Source organism: Penicillium angulare, assembly GCF_028827245.1.
Source record: "Penicillium angulare strain IBT 27051 chromosome Unknown utg000003l_segment0_segment0, whole genome shotgun sequence".
Taxonomy (NCBI): Eukaryota; Fungi; Ascomycota; class Eurotiomycetes; order Eurotiales; family Aspergillaceae; genus Penicillium; species Penicillium angulare.
The window spans coordinates 2,535,315-2,552,864 of NW_026623162.1; the positions used below are offsets into that span (position 1 = coordinate 2,535,315).

The 17,550-nt window shown below is 46.4% G+C and overlaps 6 protein-coding genes across 6 annotated transcripts; 4 read left to right on the forward strand and 2 right to left on the reverse strand.

Annotated features, from left to right (window-relative positions):
* Positions 1-1,145: 1,145 nt before the first annotated feature.
* Positions 1,146-2,143, forward strand: N7478_003106 (uncharacterized protein; the record flags this gene model as incomplete). Its single annotated transcript, XM_056919320.1, has 4 exons — positions 1,146-1,744; positions 1,801-1,851; positions 1,904-2,003; positions 2,069-2,143. 4 exons carry the CDS (start codon positions 1,146-1,148, stop codon positions 2,141-2,143), a joined length of 825 nt encoding a protein of 274 aa, XP_056782478.1.
* A 1,562-nt stretch (positions 2,144-3,705) lies between these two features.
* Positions 3,706-5,508, forward strand: N7478_003107 (carotenoid oxygenase family protein; the record flags this gene model as incomplete). The annotated part of the gene is made up of 2 exons (XM_056919321.1): positions 3,706-3,801; positions 3,856-5,508. 2 exons carry the CDS (start codon positions 3,706-3,708, stop codon positions 5,506-5,508), a joined length of 1,749 nt encoding a protein of 582 aa, XP_056782479.1.
* A 280-nt stretch (positions 5,509-5,788) lies between these two features.
* N7478_003108 (ACT domain-containing protein) lies at positions 5,789-6,226 on the forward strand (the record flags this gene model as incomplete). Its single annotated transcript, XM_056919322.1, has 1 exon — positions 5,789-6,226. The coding sequence occupies one exon, from the start codon at positions 5,789-5,791 to the stop codon at positions 6,224-6,226; it is 438 nt and encodes a 145-aa protein (XP_056782480.1).
* A 609-nt stretch (positions 6,227-6,835) lies between these two features.
* Positions 6,836-9,169, reverse strand: N7478_003109 (putative chromatin remodeling complex subunit (Rsc9); the record flags this gene model as incomplete). Its single annotated transcript, XM_056919323.1, is given in 3 exon segments — positions 6,836-8,691; positions 8,748-9,088; positions 9,102-9,169. 3 exon segments carry the CDS (start codon positions 9,167-9,169, stop codon positions 6,836-6,838), a joined length of 2,265 nt encoding a protein of 754 aa, XP_056782481.1.
* Positions 9,170-9,978: 809 nt separating this feature from the next.
* On the forward strand, positions 9,979-11,594 carry N7478_003110 (uncharacterized protein; the record flags this gene model as incomplete). Its single annotated transcript, XM_056919324.1, has 4 exons — positions 9,979-10,197; positions 10,261-10,404; positions 10,477-10,741; positions 10,801-11,594. The coding sequence occupies 4 exons, from the start codon at positions 9,979-9,981 to the stop codon at positions 11,592-11,594; spliced, it is 1,422 nt and encodes a 473-aa protein (XP_056782482.1).
* Positions 11,595-11,956: 362 nt separating this feature from the next.
* N7478_003111 (putative C6 finger domain protein) lies at positions 11,957-14,659 on the reverse strand (the record flags this gene model as incomplete). Its single annotated transcript, XM_056919325.1, has 5 exons — positions 11,957-12,840; positions 12,906-13,495; positions 13,555-14,007; positions 14,073-14,185; positions 14,258-14,659. The coding sequence occupies 5 exons, from the start codon at positions 14,657-14,659 to the stop codon at positions 11,957-11,959; spliced, it is 2,442 nt and encodes an 813-aa protein (XP_056782483.1).
* Positions 14,660-17,550: the final 2,891 nt, after the last annotated feature.

Genomic DNA, 17,550 nt, shown 5'->3' on the forward strand with positions numbered 1-17,550 from the left:
GTTTCTCAAATGCCCATGAGCATATCACTGAGGTGTCTCGGGCCCGGAGTATTGTACGGGTTCTAATGGAGTTGATTTACAAAGCCACCGACATGGCTTGATGACAGCCACGCAATTTCCCCGCAATCATTTTTTGGTGCTGAGAACCATGAGCTCGCTTCAGGGATCCGGGGAAATTGTTCAAAATACCCCACCGGGCCTTTCTGGGGTTGGTGCCGGAGATGGGGGTCAACGGCCGGCCGAGCTTTCTACCGGAATACCGAGGATCACTGTCATAGAATTCTCGGGAATTCCGACGATCGCTTCGGTAGAATATCGAAAAAACATATAAAGGTGGGTTCTTTGCAGATTCAATATCCATGTCTGTGACTTTTTGGTCATAGCGATAAACATGCCGTGGTACTATTATAGACACGCTCAATCTATTTATTGTCAATGTTTCCAAAGTTGGCCGATTTGAACAAATGAATTTATATAGGAAAACGTCTTTGGTCTGTTCTGTTGAAATTTCTCACATCGGGGATCAAATACTAGTAAGCTTTGCACATGAAACTTAAAGCTGTAAAATAGTTTTGCTTGGCTTCACATTAAACTACTAGTACATAGCAAACCTTGGAACTGCGACTGATGTAAATACTTCGAAAAAGTGTATTTAGGGAGGAGAAAAACTGCAAAATCTCTCCCGTTATACTGATAAAGGAAACCCTGGAAGATACCAACTGTTCTCTCATTACTTGCTATCTTCTTTACGCTTTTGAATCATTCACAATCTGAAAAGAAAGCGATAAGAATTCGTGACTAAGATTGGGCGGATCAAGCCTTGTGCAGCCTGGCGGGAAATCTATGATTTAGTATATCACTAAGCGGGAAAATGCGGTGCTTACAACAGCAAGTGTAGCTATAAGTTCATGATGAAAACTTCAAGTTTGGAAATATCAGATTTCCAATCAGAATTGCCAATTTTGCTATGACGGTACTATTGTCTTGATGTTCAACCAATTAGCATATAAATTGCAAGGATTCTAGATGTACCGCTATACAATACACAACATTGAATCTTCAACCTTCATCGATATTAGAATCATTTGATTATATCATCTCCATATATGAAACATTGAAACATTGCATTCATACCGACTTTCAAGATGAGTGACTCGACTAACACAACTGTTGTCTTTATTACCGGCGTGGGACGAGGTATGGACTTTTTGATCTACCTGTTTTTGACTACAGAAGTACTCACATTCGCAAATTTTACAGGAATTGGTAGAAGTATCCTTGAAGCTTTTCTTCTTCGCCCTAATTACATTGTCATTGGAAGTGTTCGAGACAAAACGTCTGAGAAATACGAAGAGCTGAAAAGGCTTCCAACAGCCTATGGATCTCGCCTACTCCTTATCAGCATCGATAGTACAAACATGGATGATCCGCAGGCATCTATCAAGGATATCGAGGCCGAAGGTATCACTCATGTTGACGTTGTGATTGCAAATGCCGGTATCACACCATCTGCTGGGCCTTTAGATAAAGTAGCGATTCAAGATGTGTCGGATGCACTTTCTATTAATGCAATGTCCCCGATTCAACTCTACCATGCTACGCGCCCGCTCCTAGAGAAGTCGTCCCGACCTGTCTGGTTTTCTATGACCAGTGCAGCTGGATCGATCGGAAATGTGGAGATGCACAATGCTCATTTCCTTCTCGCTTATGGTATCTCAAAGGCTACTATGAATTTCTTTACAAAGTGAGTTATTTTTCAATCGGGCTTGATTATGTTCGGGCTGACAAAATCTTTGATAGGCCTGTTCATGCTGCGCATGCAAATTGGATTGCATATGCGGTTCATCCTGGGTTGGTTCTCTATCCTCTTTGGCCTTCATGGAAAATACTAATCATAGATCAGGCTGGTTCGATCTGAAATGGGTAACGAAGGTGCGCGTTTACAGGGGCTGGAAAAGGCACCCGTCACTTTGGAGGATTGTGCAACAAATATTCTGGCTCCTGTAAGTTCTACTTTTACTAGTATCTCTATGCAATGGAGCAATCATGGGTCTAACAGAATTTATAGATTGATGGGGCTACGAGAGGAAAGACATCGGGAAGGTTTTTGAACTTCACTGATAACTCTGAGTTGCCATGGTAGAAACACCTACGACCTCAAAATTACATGTTCAGATGTTTGCACTTTCCAGTTATACACATAGATGATCCTTCAATGGAAGACATTCAAGTTGGATGATGACTCCATAGACTTGAGGAAAAAGAAAGAAAGGGTATACGCAACATAGCTCAGGATAACCCTCAGAGTTATACATCAAAGGTTGAACTCTAGTAGCTCTGCCACTTTTGTAATAAAAGATGATGTAAAAGACTTATATGATATAAATTCAAATTATGGGGTATAATCAACCTCTTTGGTTCAAGTTCAACTGGCAAAAAAAGGACATTGCTCCTTTAACGCTCTGACGCCTTCAAGCTCATGTTTCAAACCTCCTTTGGACATAAACTGTTTTAACTATGTCAAGGTTTGATGGGTAGAAATTCTGGGCCCCCATGCTCCAACAAGATTGGTCTCCAGGATCCTGGGCCTTCGTCTCGGTTTTCTTATTTTGAGACAAATAATCTGGCGCTGACCCTTTTTTCGGAGTAGGTATGGATACCTCCTTATTTTCCTCGGGAGTTCGTTGATAAGTACACGTTCGGCCGCGGTGCTGGCACTCGACGCAGGGGTATTCCCTGTTGCAAGCTTTCCTAATAGTTGCACAATTATCACAGGCTCGCTTATGCTTTCCTGTTCGACATCTTTCAGGAATCTCATGATTATTCTCTATACGAGTCTTGCATGTCCCCCAGTGCCGTCGTAGCGCGTCTCTGAATTCGATTAGTAAATCGAATACCCCTTTTAGATCATGTTTAGTGGGACGTTTTATTCTCTAAGAAATCTTACCTTCGGCCAAATAGAGCATTACAAAAAAGACAAATTTGGCTTTTGTTTGCGTCATCTGGGGATTAGTTAGCAGAATACAACCTCGTATGGGAATACAATTCACATGCGTGTTCCAATGTGCCGTTTCAAATGCTCTAGTCGCCCAAATGCAGCATAGCAGCGATCGCATCTCCACTGCTTTCCTAATTGATCTTGCCGTGGAATCCCGTCCATCGGGGCTTTTTTAGATCCGGATGACTCCCAGCAATGACGGAGGTGGGGGAGGGGCTGTTAAGCCTTGCGATTTCACATTAAGGGGCTTTCTCTAATCAGGTTTCTGTGACTCAAGCTGGACTGCGTTCAATAGTGGGCCCTAGCAAAGGCCTAACAAGGGGGTAGTTCAGCACGACCACAATTGCGTGGTCTGACTTTGATCCGGTCCGGAGGGATTTGACTCCTAGTCCGCATCGGTGTGGATAATGATGACCAGAGGGAGAATTGTGATTTGTTAATCTGCATACGGTCTGGGATCTGGGGCCGTCGCGGCTTCCCCACATACGGCCGTATCGGCCCCATCATGTATGAACGTGCTATGCCGAGACTTTTGATGCAATTGTGATCTCTCCGAAGTTATTTTTGGTTCTTCGATTGAGAAAGTTCAGCCATTGACTACATAACGTCATCTTCTAGCCCATTTATATTTACTGGAATTCACTGAGTCTCCTTGCAATTTACACCTGGGCAGCTCCGAGTCCTATCCTTGGAAGCAGCAAATCATCATGTCGTCTTTGACAGCAACAGAAACTATCCCTGTCAAATCTAATGACTTAGATATTACAGAGAAGCACTGGAACAATTGGCCTAATGAAAAAGGCGTATGTATACTTTCCATTATTAATTACCTTCAGCTACAATCTAACATCTCATAGTTTGATCCCGAATACGAACAGCCCACGCCAGTTGAGCTCTCTGTATCGGGTCATATCCCAGCTTATGCTGCTGGAACACTTTATAGAACTGGCCCAGGCAGCAGTCAAGTGAAGAAAGATGACGGGCAACTCTTCCAGATGTCGCACTGGTTCGATGGCTTCGCCCAAACACACCGTTTCCAAATAATTTCATCGAATGAGAACGATGCTACAATCAAAGTCCTATACAACTCTCGTTTCTCGTGCGATTCTATGATTGAGAACATCAAAAAAACCGGAAACTTGCAAAGCCTTGGGTTCGGGCAAAAACGTGACCCTTGCAAGACGGTCTTCAACAAAGTTCAAACTGAATTTGAACCACCACTGGCAAGCGACCAGCCATCAAGCGATCAACAGTCAAGCGACCAACCACCTGACCCTGCCTTGTACAATGTTAGCGTGACTCTCTCCGTCAATATGCCTGGCTTGAAGAATTCGTCGGAAAACGAGGATCAACCAACCCAGCGCTGGGCTGATTCAAAGGGAGTCCAGAGCTTGTGGGCAAAGACGGACCACAATGTATTTAAGCAACTGCACCCGGAGACACTGGAGCCAATCAGACTTGCCACACAAGCCAATCTTCATCCGGATCTAGAAGGTCGAAAGACGGCTTCACACGCCCGCTCTGATCCCGTAACGGGGGATGTCTATAATTACAATCTCACTTTAGATTCAACCAGCATTTACCGGGTCTTCCACATCTCAGCTTCCACCGGAGAGACAACGATCCTGGCCATTTTCTCTGGAATACCTTCATACATCCACTCTCTCAATATTTCCGAAAACTTCGTTATACTATGTGTATGGAATGCGCATATAAATTGCGAGGAGCATGATGATGGATCTTTTATAGACTCGATCATACCTACAGATCCGACCCAGCCGGCGACATGGTACATAATCGATCGCAAAGGAAGTCGAGGTCTTGTCGCAACATATGAAAGTCCAGCATTCTTTGCGTTCCATACTATCGGCGCTTACGAAGAACCATCCAAGGAGGATCCAACCAATGTCGATATTGTTGCGGATCTCGTTCGCATCGACAGCTCCGAATTCATCAAAAACTCCCTATACGAGAATCTAAAGTCATCTCTATCTACTGCCAAGGCATTTATAGAGAACAAAGACCTTCTATGCAGCACATTCTCACGATTCCGTCTTCCGGCTCTCCCTTCGAATCTTAACTCTGAACCCCTCGAGGCAACATTGGAATGGTCTGCGTGCAAGGCTCACTCGCCGGAATTGCCAACAATGAACCCCAAATACGTGACTCGGAAGTACCGGTACATGTACGCTGTCGGATTTGGATCTGTCTCAACTTTCACAAGTTCAATCGTCAAATTTGATATAGATACCCAGAAAGATCTTGTATGGTCGGTCCATGGCCACTCACCCGGAGAGCCAATTTTTGTACCAAACCCAAGCGGTGAAAAGGAGGATGACGGTGTACTCCTCAGTGTGGTACTGGATGGTTTCAAGGGCACTAGTTATCTTCTCTGTCTTGATGCTCAAACACTGAATGAGCTCGGCAGGGCTAATGTCAATGGGGCGGTTGGTTTCGGATTTCATGGACAGCATGTTCCAAGCGTGGGTTTGCCTACTGGAGATTACTGAGCTATGGTGAAAGTGTCTGCAATGTTATCTTACTTCAAAGATGTTTCGCTTGAATTTTTATTTTATTTTTCTCATAATTTGTACAAATTACGAAGATGGATGGATGTAAACTCTACGAATTTCTAGAAAGATCTACGTAGAACGGCGCCCTGTGGATGACACTGATCCACCCGAGGAACCACTTCCCTTCCAAAACTTAGGCACTTTTCTCCTCTCTCACGTTTGATTCTACTCAAAATCTATAATACCTACACTAAAATATATACAAAAAGCAGTCAAAATGGCAACCGGCATTGAGAATATCACTACCCTCCTCTCAACAATGGAGCCAACGCTAGATCCAGAGATCTACGTCTTCATCACCACCACAAAGCCCCTCTCATCTCTCCCGCTATCTACTCTCAATCCGCAATTGATCGCCCAGGAAAAAGAAGGCATCACCATTGTAACGACCGAGGCTCTAGCGACATCTCACGGCTTCGATGAGGTCGTCTTTCCATGTCAGAAGATCTCATTGACGATCCATTCCAGCCTCGAGGCGATCGGTTTGATCGCAGCCATTACGGATCGGCTGAAAAATTCTGGAATCAGCACAAATGTCGTCAGTGGATTCTTTCACGATCACATTTATGTGCCTGCTAGAAGGGCAGAAGATGCGATGCAGGTTTTGGAACAGTTAACTATCGATGCGCGGGAGGGAAAGAAGTCGAATGAATAAGATGGCGATAGCAGTCGAAAAGAGGCAGCTTTCTGCTGGATATTTGATTTTACCTGCTATGGGTTTCTGTCGATTGAACATTTGAAAAGAATAATAATAAAACTAGATTGACAAGCCTCTAAAGCTAGTGATCTCCCTACTCCATCCCTATGATACATACATCGTTGAAAGACATTAAAGTCAACAAAAACACACCGAGATAACCCAGGATATGAAGGAAGATAAAACGGAATAAAACAAGTGGACAAAGTGTCAAGACACTGAAGAGTTGTTTTTCTATTTTCCTCAACCTGTACGCCAGAAAGATAAAAACCACCCACTCCTGATCTCGTAGGATTAAACTCCTCTGTGGTGCTTTTTTTAAGCAGGCACTGGCTCAGGCAGAACCCACATGCCATAGAAGACAAAAACATGGATTAGCTCCACCTGATTCCATGACAAAAGAAAGTCGGATGAAAAGGGTAAGGGAAATTCCCTTAGGAGCGATAGGGCAAGGTGGACAGGGTATTACTGATACATCACAAAATGATATCGATGCTCACCAAAGAAATCGAAAAGAAGATAGGAAAGGAAATGGAGATTGAAATATAATGGTCGATATTGCGACGATCAATAGTCGTCCTCCTTCTCTATGATCATAATCAATTCAGTCAGTTCCTTTCGCAAAGCGCGATTTCGGTCCCAGACTTCCATGATTTTTGGCCGGTGGCTGACGAAGCATGTTTTCTTCCAAGACAGTCCTCCGTGCTTCGTGGCAACCCGGTTGGGGAGACCTCTGGCAAGATTCCGCAGGACCAATGCAGCCTTATATGCCACACCGAAAGGCTCGCCCTTCTCGTTGAATGGGGTGTCCATGTAGTACCACTTGCGAACGATTCGTTCTTGGAGAACAAGACGCTTGGTACTTGGGGGCTTTGCATCAGCGGGTCGGTCTTCAGCTATGTGAGAAGAGACGTGTCCGGCCACCATCGCAGTATTGGTGCTAGATCCTGACGCTCGGAATCTGGTACAGTTGTCCCATTGGCAGGTGTGGATTGGTGTTTCTGCGGCTTCCAGCTTGAACTGGCCTGCTGTTTCTTCGGGCTCCAGGTTCATATGGTCGGCCAAAACATGGTGGCGAAGATCTGTCGGTGAACCGAAGGCGCGCTGGCACATCTTTGATGGTTTAGAGTGATCTTGCCATTTGCAATACTGGTAAGGGAAGCCGTCAAAAGTGTAAGCGGTCTCCAAGGGTCGGATTCCCTTGATGATGAATTTGGTTGCGGTTCCCGGGCCATTAATCACTTGCGCCTGGGCGTTGGTGAAAGTATTACTGACATTCTTAATGAACTCAGCGGCGGGAAGGACACCACCGCCTGGCACCCGAGAGTCTGCAAATCGACTTTGGTAAGCTTGCCAAAGAGCAATCTGGGTGATCTCACACTCAGCGTCTTCAACGAAGCAGCAACGAAGCCATTGCGAGCTTCGTTCCGGTTCAGACAAGCCCATCAGTTTCTCCAACAACTCGGCAGGTACCCGTGGTATCTCAGATGGCGGGGGTGCAACCTTTTCTTCTTGGAGAACGGTTTCTTTCTTGTTTGGCCGTGCCCCATGTGTGAGTAACGCGATCATACGGGGGACGAAGACAATAGGAAGGTTTATGACATCCATCAAAGTCTCAATATTGTCGGGGCTAAGAGTGTACTGATACCAGAGGTCTAGCGCACCGCTCAGAATATCGGTGTCGAGCTCCAAAAGTGTGTGGTAGTACAGTTGTTGTAAAGTCGACTTCGGAAGGCTTTCCAAAGCACGATTTCCATCTGACTCCTCTAGCTCAGTTGAAAAGTGTGTCAATGCCCATAGTGCTCTCACAATATGCGCACGGTCGGGCGAGTCGAGGCAGTCAACGAGGGATATCCAAAGGGGATCTTGAGGGTCGGTTCTCATAAACTTGGTCACCTCCTCGGCAATATCGAGCGCATCATTTTTGAGTTCATTCAAACGCGACTGTTTTGGAACGTTGATTAGAACCACCAGAAAGTCTCTGAGAAGGCCACTTGCGTAGCATGAAACGTAGTAGGCGTTCTCTTTCAAAAGAACCATGTTTCTCAATACCAAAATTGCCTCCTTCACGTTGCGAAGAGCATTTGTGAATTCCTGGGTCTCGAGATTGTCATTTGGGAGGTTGACGGGGATATTTCGTATTTTGTCGAGAATATCACGGGTTCCATGCAAAGAGTTGAGAACGTTCACTCGTCCAGATTGGAAACGAGGATCGTATTCAAACTCCCATCGAACACCAGTGCAGAGGTAGGTGATATCCAATGCCTTTTGCATCAGAGTTTCGGCAAGCAGTGGGAATCCCTCGAACTTGAACTTATCGCATCTTTGATTCGATATCTGAACCAGGTGGTATAACGCGAAGTCGACCTCATCTGGTGTGCCCGATTGAAGGCCGTAATGAGCGCGCTTATAGATGTGGTCCGCTAGAATACATATTAGCATGATTCACATGCCTCGTGTTCGTGTGGGCAAAACTTACTTCGTGGCGCCTCAAGAAACTTCAATGGAAAGTATGGGTCGTAAAAGTTCGGTTGTTTGGCCATTTTTGATCTGTCATAAAGGGTTGAGAAGAGACCAGGTCGATTTCCGGGAGTAGGGACTTCCCGGGTGGACATTGGAAGCTGTGTTTGGCCTTTTCCTTCCCAGCTTTCGACTGCAAACTGGGCACTGTTAGGATTGGCGGCAGGGTTGAGATTCAGGTGAGGGGACATTTGAGGTTGAGGAGAGGCGTAATTTTGATGGCTTTTCTGGCGAGCGGGAGTTGTGTCGGGGATGAAAGGTTGGTTGACTTTGGGTGCCTGGCGCAACCCCTCTGTCTTCCTGTTAGTATAACTTGATAAAAGCGGTAGGACGATGGTTCTTACGGCGCAGAGATGTTCTTTGAGGTGTAGACGCCGACATTTTGGCTTTTGATACGGACAACTGGGGAAATTGACAGCTTGCGAAAACAGCAGCAGGATACGATCTCTGCGCTGTGATTCCTCCCTTGCAACCCAGGTCTCGGTGTAATGATCGCAGGGTTGGCGTGCTATTAACGATCCCTCTACTGTTGACGCCAAGACTCGCCAATGGGATACAACTAGCAGAAATACAGGCTTCCAAGCAACCCAATAAATGCGCTAAGATGAAATACCCTGATACGGGGTAGTCGAAGGTGTCTCCGTGGTATTAGAGGAAACGAGGTGACGAGTGGCAGAATGCGCCCGAGAGATTGCTGGATCTAGAAAATCTTAATCGCCGTGCTGGACAAAGTGGGCGGTTCGCAATTAAATGGATTCGACGGAGCGCGCCCGAGGGCTCTGGTCAGGATGCGCAGCCAGGATGGACAAACAGGTTCGGTCGGTATTTGACAGGAACCAGTCCAGATTATAGGTCGTGGAAAGCTGGAGAGAAAGTCGGCGCGATTGGCGACTATTGCTAAAAAGCGATTGATTGTTGATGCCTCGAAAGTGGTGGATTGAGGCCAATTCGCAGCAGCTGAACTTGCGATCAACGATCGATCAGCCAAAAGTCCGCGCTTTCGCTTTCTTTGCTGGAGCGCGTTGTCGGAGGTACAGTTGTTCCAGTTCCGGGATGTATTTGTCGAGCTAGTCCTTTATAGGAAAGTTCTGACACCTGAGGTGTCTAAATATGGATACAGGTATAGATCACAATGTTAATTCATCGCCATCTCCGATATTATCGATACTTGAGACATTATCATAATCACAATGGTTCGACCGCCTGCTAAGTCTAAAGGTCCTAAAGTGACCCGTTTGCCACTCTCCAAGTTCTCCCACACAACCACAACCATCGACCACAGCGGCCCATTGTCCTGGACCCATGTGAATGATGCTCAACAGCTCACATGTGTTTTAGAACAATCTTCTACATGTCCATCAACCATTCCAAGGCTATTGATGCGGGTATCTCAAAACAATATGATTCTGGTATTTTTCTTTGCCTCCTTCAAATGACGGGCTCAAATCGCTAACAATGATGATTTCACCTAGGAGCAACTGGATCTATCACACTTTATCCAGCGTTCAGCAGCTCAGAGTCATTCAGCCCAAGGTGCATCGCAGGCAAAACCCCCTTTTGCAGTTGTAGTTAAATCACCCTGTCTGGCTGTGAAATACCCTCAAACTGCTACGCACGTACGTCAGATTCGGAATAAATATGCGAGTGAACTGGCCCGAGAAATGTTGCAAGTACTCATCAATGAATAGATCCGTCGCTTTCAGATAAAGTTCTCGCGAAATACCGATTACTTTACAGCCCTTGCTTTTCTCAGTGAATACAATTGCCCATTTACAGAAGGAAGCACAGCAATAACAGCACAACCACTGCGAAGGCTGCCTACCTCCTCATCTTTGGCCTCATTTCAAGCACCGACGATTACCTCAAAGGCTGCAAGCACTACAGCCCCTTCAGAAGATGGGGCCGCTGTCACTCTCCTTCCGATGTCAGGGTATATGCCCTGTGGAATACCAAGTATGAGCCTTGTACTTGCCTTGGAATTGAATTCAAGCATCTAACATAAATATATACAGCTCCTCACCCCCCATCTTCAACCACAAGCACAGTCTACAATTTAGCTTCCCACAATGTGCCGCCTCAAAACACAGATCAATATCAAAATACAAGCTCTGGGCAGACAAATTTGCAGCTCACTATAACAGGTTCGGATGTCAGAGCCCCACAGAAAGTCAATACTCGTACTTCAACTGCACCAGCCTATCACGGCAACCAACTCGATGAAATGCTACCGCCAAAAAGAGCCCTCCCCTTCTTGAAGCCAGCTCAGAAAGCACCACTTAGAGAAAGATCTAATGTCTCCGACATCTCGCAATACGCACAGTCAGAGGGACAGTTGAATGGCTCTTCTAGAAATACACAGCTACTCCCATTTACAAAAAATCAGACATTACTCCGGTACGATTCGGAGCTCGTTGACTCGCAGTCCTACTCACCAGCTCCAACGCAGCCATACCCAGATCCCCCTCCTTCTTCACAAAGAGAGGTTCCCCATTTATCCGAACATTCTCTCCCTGAGACTGCAGAGCAACCCCATGGTGTCTATGAGGCTCAGATGAATATATCTACTGATAGACCCCGTGAAAATGAAAAGACTTTGGAGGCTACTCATACTGCTCAGAGCAAAGGGATACAACCGGCGGCAATTTCTGCTGAACAATTGTCGACTTATCTGTCTACGCCGACGCCAGAAAGGATTGAATTGCTGGAGAACTGGATGTGCGAATTGATCGAAGATGATAAGTTCATGGAGTTGTGTCAGGATGTTGAGGCAACATGGAAGCGATTCGCATTTGGGGCCAGGGAGTAGATGTGAGGATTCTATGGGAGATTTCTTAGGATGTATTACGGATTATCAGGCTCAGCCTAGCAAGATGATATAATAGGTATTGGTTTTATTGAAGTTCAATAGTTTATCGCTATTTTTAGGCCATGGAGAGAGACTATAATGGGGAATGAGAATATTAATGTTCTGAGACCAACTATCATCTGGACGATCAATAGGGTGAAGAGCATAGATGTTAAACCCCAAGCAAAGATCAACGTAAAAGCAGGTAAAAGCAGCAAGCATACAGAGGGGGGAAATATGTTTTTTTTCTTCGAACCAAACTCCTAAATAAGATAAGTCGAGATGACGGAATGCAAGCTAGATCCGACAATTTATTAGATGACTCAACGAGACCGACGGTTGTAAATCAACCCGGAGAACACATTCAAGTAGCCCTCTTTGGTTAACATGGTGAAATCCACAACCGTACGACCAACCCCGCCATGAGAGTGAACCAGCTGAGGCGCAAGGTTCGGTGATGCATCACCATATTCAGCAGACAGGCCAGGAGGTGGAGTCGCAGATGTAGCTTGGCCAACCGAGCCTTCAGCTCCAACTGCCAAATCAGCCAGGTGCTGCAAGGAACGCTGCTCATTGGCACCCATGGGAGGCGGCACACTAGAGCCCGATTTGCTCACGCCGCTAACCGCCTCTTGCAGTTGGGTTTCTTGCGATTTGGCACGACGCCATTCGAGGAAGACTCGGAATTTCGCATCCCAGCCTGGAGTAGAAAATATCTTGTTGTGTTCACTTGTGTGACTCGTGTTTTGGCGATGATCCAAAATTTCTTCTACTTTAGCCAGCCCCTCCCAGCAGTCATTCGAGAGTTCAGGGAGGACTGTGGCCTCGAGCAAGGTCATGGTTGCGAGGGCAAGACTATGTAGATCAAAGGGCGTTGCCAGTCGGGCCTGCACGGTAGCTCTGTGCATCTCATTGATCACCTCCTGGGCGCAGTAGATGATCTCGTAGGGGCTGTAGACAAAAACATGACGCTTAATGAGTAGGCGAACTGTCCAGTAGAGCTGATTTTGCAGGCTCTCAAAAAGGGTACGAGTGCCAGAATGCTCGGGCAGCTCATGAACCCTAAATATATCTTCCATATCTGACAGGCGCTCAAGGGAAGCGACTAAGTTGGCACCAACCATACGGCCGAGTCCGGAATTGGTCTGGCAGACATTGTGTTCCACTGTGGCCAGGGTAACTAGCTCAGACAAGAATGTCGAAAAAGCTAGAATGAGATATGTAAGAAAGCTATTTGAATGAAATCCAAGCAGATATAGAGGTTGAACTTACATGCAATACCAGTCGTAATGTGGCCTACTACTCTCTCATCTTCGCGACCGCCAATTTCTTGCCCTCCAATTACAGTCGCATCTGCCACACTGATAGCATACCAACGAGTCAAGATGATTAATGATACCCAGTTGCGTCGAGTCAAGTTAGCATCTGAATCAACATCTGGATCTGAATCACGGTTGTTCCTCAGTTGACCCTGGTTCTTCGCTAGGTCATAGCCAAGCTTGCAAGCAGCTTGAACCAAGGTGTGCTTGGGGATTCCATCTTTGAGAACAAAGTTATCAGGACCGCGTTGATCACAATCAATGATCATCAAAAGGAGAGTTTGTAGCCAGATAAGATTGGCTGCAGTCGAGTGGACGATTAGTGGCTGACGAGTGTGATACAAAACAAGATCCTGTGCATTATCAAATGATGTGACACGCTCAAAATTACTTGCGACGCGACTGAGATCAGTGCGAGTAACTGTGTACAGCGCGTAGCAAAAGATCTCCTGTGCCTCTCGATTGCACTGGTGGAGGAGTTCCAGCGTTCGTTCTCGGGTATGAGGCAGAATTGGCAAGAGCGTGTGCACTTTCTGGTAGTATCTGTAATAAAGTTATTGGTCTTTGGTTGCACAACGAGTGGTTAATTGGTTGAAACATACGCATCAAGAGCGCCTTCATCAAGGGTAACGGGTGACATATCATCGTCGCCTTCGTGCTTGTGTAGGTCTGTCATCTCCAACCCAGTAGGCAAGTCTTGTTCATTGCTTGCTGGCGTCCAGAATAAGTTTCCTGGTTTCGCTGCGCCACCGCTAGCAACTGTTGGGTTGTAGGGGTCTGCGGGGGAATCCGTCGCATCGAACGCGTTCTGGGACGCTCGAGTATTAAAGGATGGCTGGGCAAATGAAGAGCTCGGGAGACCTTCAAAGACGGAGTATGTTCGCTTTCGACCGGCTGAGCCTGAATCAACAGGCGAAGTGAAGTCCTGATAAGTTCTTGGGAGAGACACATCGTTCATAGCCTGATCCTGGTATGGCACATCGGACTGGACGATTCCAGGAGGCTGCATCTGACTTTCGAGTGTATGTAGTCGTTCGGCGAGTTCCTTGATATAACTTTACACCTGTTAGTCTGGGTTTCGAGTGGCTTCGAGTCTCATGACGCGTAGTGCTCGACTTACCCTTTGCTAGGACCGCGCTTCATGGGAACGCGACTGAATTGACAGACGACGCCCAATCGGCGACAATTCGAGCATGTTTCAAGGCCGGTTTCCGAGCTCGCATCGCATCGCACCTATTATTGAGAGTATGGCATTAAAGACAGATCTTTGACGCGTCTTGTTTGGGGGATCAGGTCTAGGGATACCTTCTTGCGCCGACATTCGTCACAGGCTCGTGAGATTTTCGATCTTTTCCGCGCACTTTGGTCTCCATAGCTCAAGTCATGGTTTGGGTCTACGCCCACCTGCTGACTTGGCGTGAACTGCAGCATATGTTGGTGCGGGTGCTGGTCCTCGGATGAGGGGCGACCCAAATCACCGGCATTTGAAGAGCCCAAAACCATGTTTTGGTTGTGATGTACTCCATTACTTGATCCGTCACCTAGTCCAGGGCCAGAGGCTTCACGCGACAGTTCTGCGGAGATGAGTTCATCGGTCGTCAGTTGGCGATTGCTGTAGTAGGGCATAGCACCCTGAGCCATCTGCGCGCCATTTGGGGATGGATAAGAATGGCCCGGGCCCATATCAGATTGATCTCGGGGATTCATTGCACAAAATTTACCCCGAAAATATTTGTGGAAAGATGGGTTTGATGGAAAGCGGGTTTCCGGGGGAGATGGTGGAGGAGTGGAAGACGCGAAGTGCAGAAACGAAGGTTTTTTTTCATTTCTACAGGCTAAATTTTACGGGGAGGGAGATGGGCAGGGGCTGACACCGCCGCATTGAGCAACACCAACATGACGAAGATGACATTGGGGACGATGCACATTGAATGTCTATTGTTTATATGTTTTTAAACTTCTACATAGTCCCTCCGGGATGATCACACGGAGAACGGCTTTTTGTTTCTGCGTGGACAGCGGATTAACACCTTTTCCCACCGGGTCCCGTTCTCCGACCCGAACCTTCAATCTATGCTAAGACTTGAGTGGGTTCCTTTTGATCTTCATTAAGATTGTATTAAAAATTATAGAATAGTCTGGGCATAGTGGATATAAAGGGTCTCTCGAGTTGTATCGCTGGGAGCTCTCTGCATATTTCCAAGGACATACGCCATCAAGTTGTCACGATCATCATTCTGCTGGATGGCCACTAGGCAGAGGACGCTTTCGGTAATACACATCTACCATAACTCATGATTCCCGTCTTGCACAAATCGTGATATCTCTAATTTCGGAGAACAATGAGAATGAATGCCTATTTAATGATTCAACATTTCAAATGTGCCAAAGTTCGTTGTTGAACTCTTGCGTTCACGTTATATTAGATAGGCTGATGATACATTTTGTGGGTGCAGCTACCATACCTACTACTACTAAAGTTTACCAAGGTACTTCAAGTTCAAGTTTTCGCGTTCTCCAACCTTGAAAGACTGACATAAAATTCAAGTCGTTGTACCGAATCCTAGAAACATACTCTCGTTATTTTAGCCCTAGCTCTTGGCGTCCTTAACCTTGGAAGTTATTCCGGGGCCGTGTAGTTGTGGAAGCGGACCGTTGTCCTGACCGGGGTGGGTTCCAAGGCTATGCTATCCAATGTATTGTTATGATAAAGGGTCTCGGAAAGTCTCCGACACCTGATATAATATGATATCCAAGATCATTATCTGATCTCCCCAGAGATTGAATGCACTTTATGAAGAATTCCCTTACAGCATCATGATATTTGCTCAACCACGCAGTCAATAGATTACTTGACACGGTACCTAAATATATACGATAGGAGCGTAGGAAGGTACGCTGCATGCCAATTGTGACTATATCAAAATGAGACAAGTAAAGAGCAACAGCTTCTAGTGTTATGGTCGAAATGCCCCACCCCCGACATCTGTACGTCCTTGTATCGCCGGATAAATAATTGGGATACGGCTCTACTGGTGGATCATTTATGGCGGCTATCCGTTGCCATGTCAAAACACCCAGTGTAAATTGTTCATCTGTAAGAACTCGATATCTCTTCGGTAGCAATTGAAGGCTTCAAGTAGATAATGGGCCTTATTTCCTGGCTGTAACGTGGCCTCCATCAACGTTTCTCCTGGTTGCGATATCCTTCAATCAATTGATACACCAATGGACTATTTAATGGACGCTCTGTGGTTCCCTTCCATACAGAAAGTAGGGGAAACGATCTGATTATGAGAAGCAAATCCTTTGTCGCTCACATTCTCCAAGATAGCACCATCCAAAACCTCCAAACTTTCCCGGAGTATCCTAACGCCTTTAGTCAGGTTCATCCCGATCGTATTTCGTGCCATAATTTAGATTTCACCCGAAACGACGGATGATTGGAGCTGAGGGTGAACCCCCCACCGCGGAGTACGATACCAATACATGTACGGAGCAAGACCTCAAGGGTCGGCCGGATTCCACACCCTGGGCATCGGCGATTGGCTCTGCCCTCTTACTGTTGCATGCGTAGATCAGGGCCCACCCGCTGGTCCGGCGTCAAACCCCTCTGCAGCCCGCCCAAAGCAGGAACAGTGACGCCATAGGACCGGAGTCGACCAAAGCTATGACATGCAGTACCGTATGGTGCGGTAAGGATTCGTGGACATTGCTCCTTTCTGTCATTTTGATGTACAGGCCATCACGGACTACAGGCTATGGCGTTGTATGTATTATTTTTTTGTCTTCTTTAGCAACACCCTCACTTATCCCGCTGTTGCTGTGCCAAGCGTCTTTGAACCTTCACTGCTGACTACCTAGGTTTCTTCCATAAGACATCCTGCAGAATCAGCGAGGTCAAACCGTGGCTGATTACCTTATAGAATTGCCACCAATTTCGGGAATTTCCTGCCACCAGCTTCCATTTTTGCAGATTATTATGATTAGCCAAGAAAACAAAGACATGGTCTCAAGGGCACTCTGAACGAGGCCAAGTGTCAAGGCTGGGATGTGCGGCCCCAGATTGCACTAGCGAGATCCATCCCGGTGGGGGTCGAGTTCGTGTGAAAGGCCGTGCTCGATACGGGCCCTCAATGCTCCCCAAGGTCCAAACAATGCGGTCTTTTTGGGTACATTGAGATACCTCAAGTACAAAATATTTCCTTGCCTTTAGACACGATCTACATTGCAGCCAACATGCTTCTAGGACATCCGGTAAATGTTGCCTCGTGGGACTTTCGGCGATTGCAACGGCAGTCTGAGCGAATCAAAGGGGTGTTACCACGCAAGGCGGCTCTGGGAGGCTATTCACGCTGACTGTAGAATGTTTGCATATTGTTTCACTGGCCTCAACATAAACTACTATATGGATTGCTCAGAGTTGAGAAGTTGTTCGTTTACGTACCCTAAACCGAAATCCTTTTTTGTGCCTTTTTCCCACACAGGGTCAATGGCGCCCTGTTTTTTTTTTAGTTTTAAAATAGGTAAAAAATTTGCTAACTAAAAACCCTAACCCGGACCATACATTGAATCCCGGGTTCCTGGTGGGACCGGCC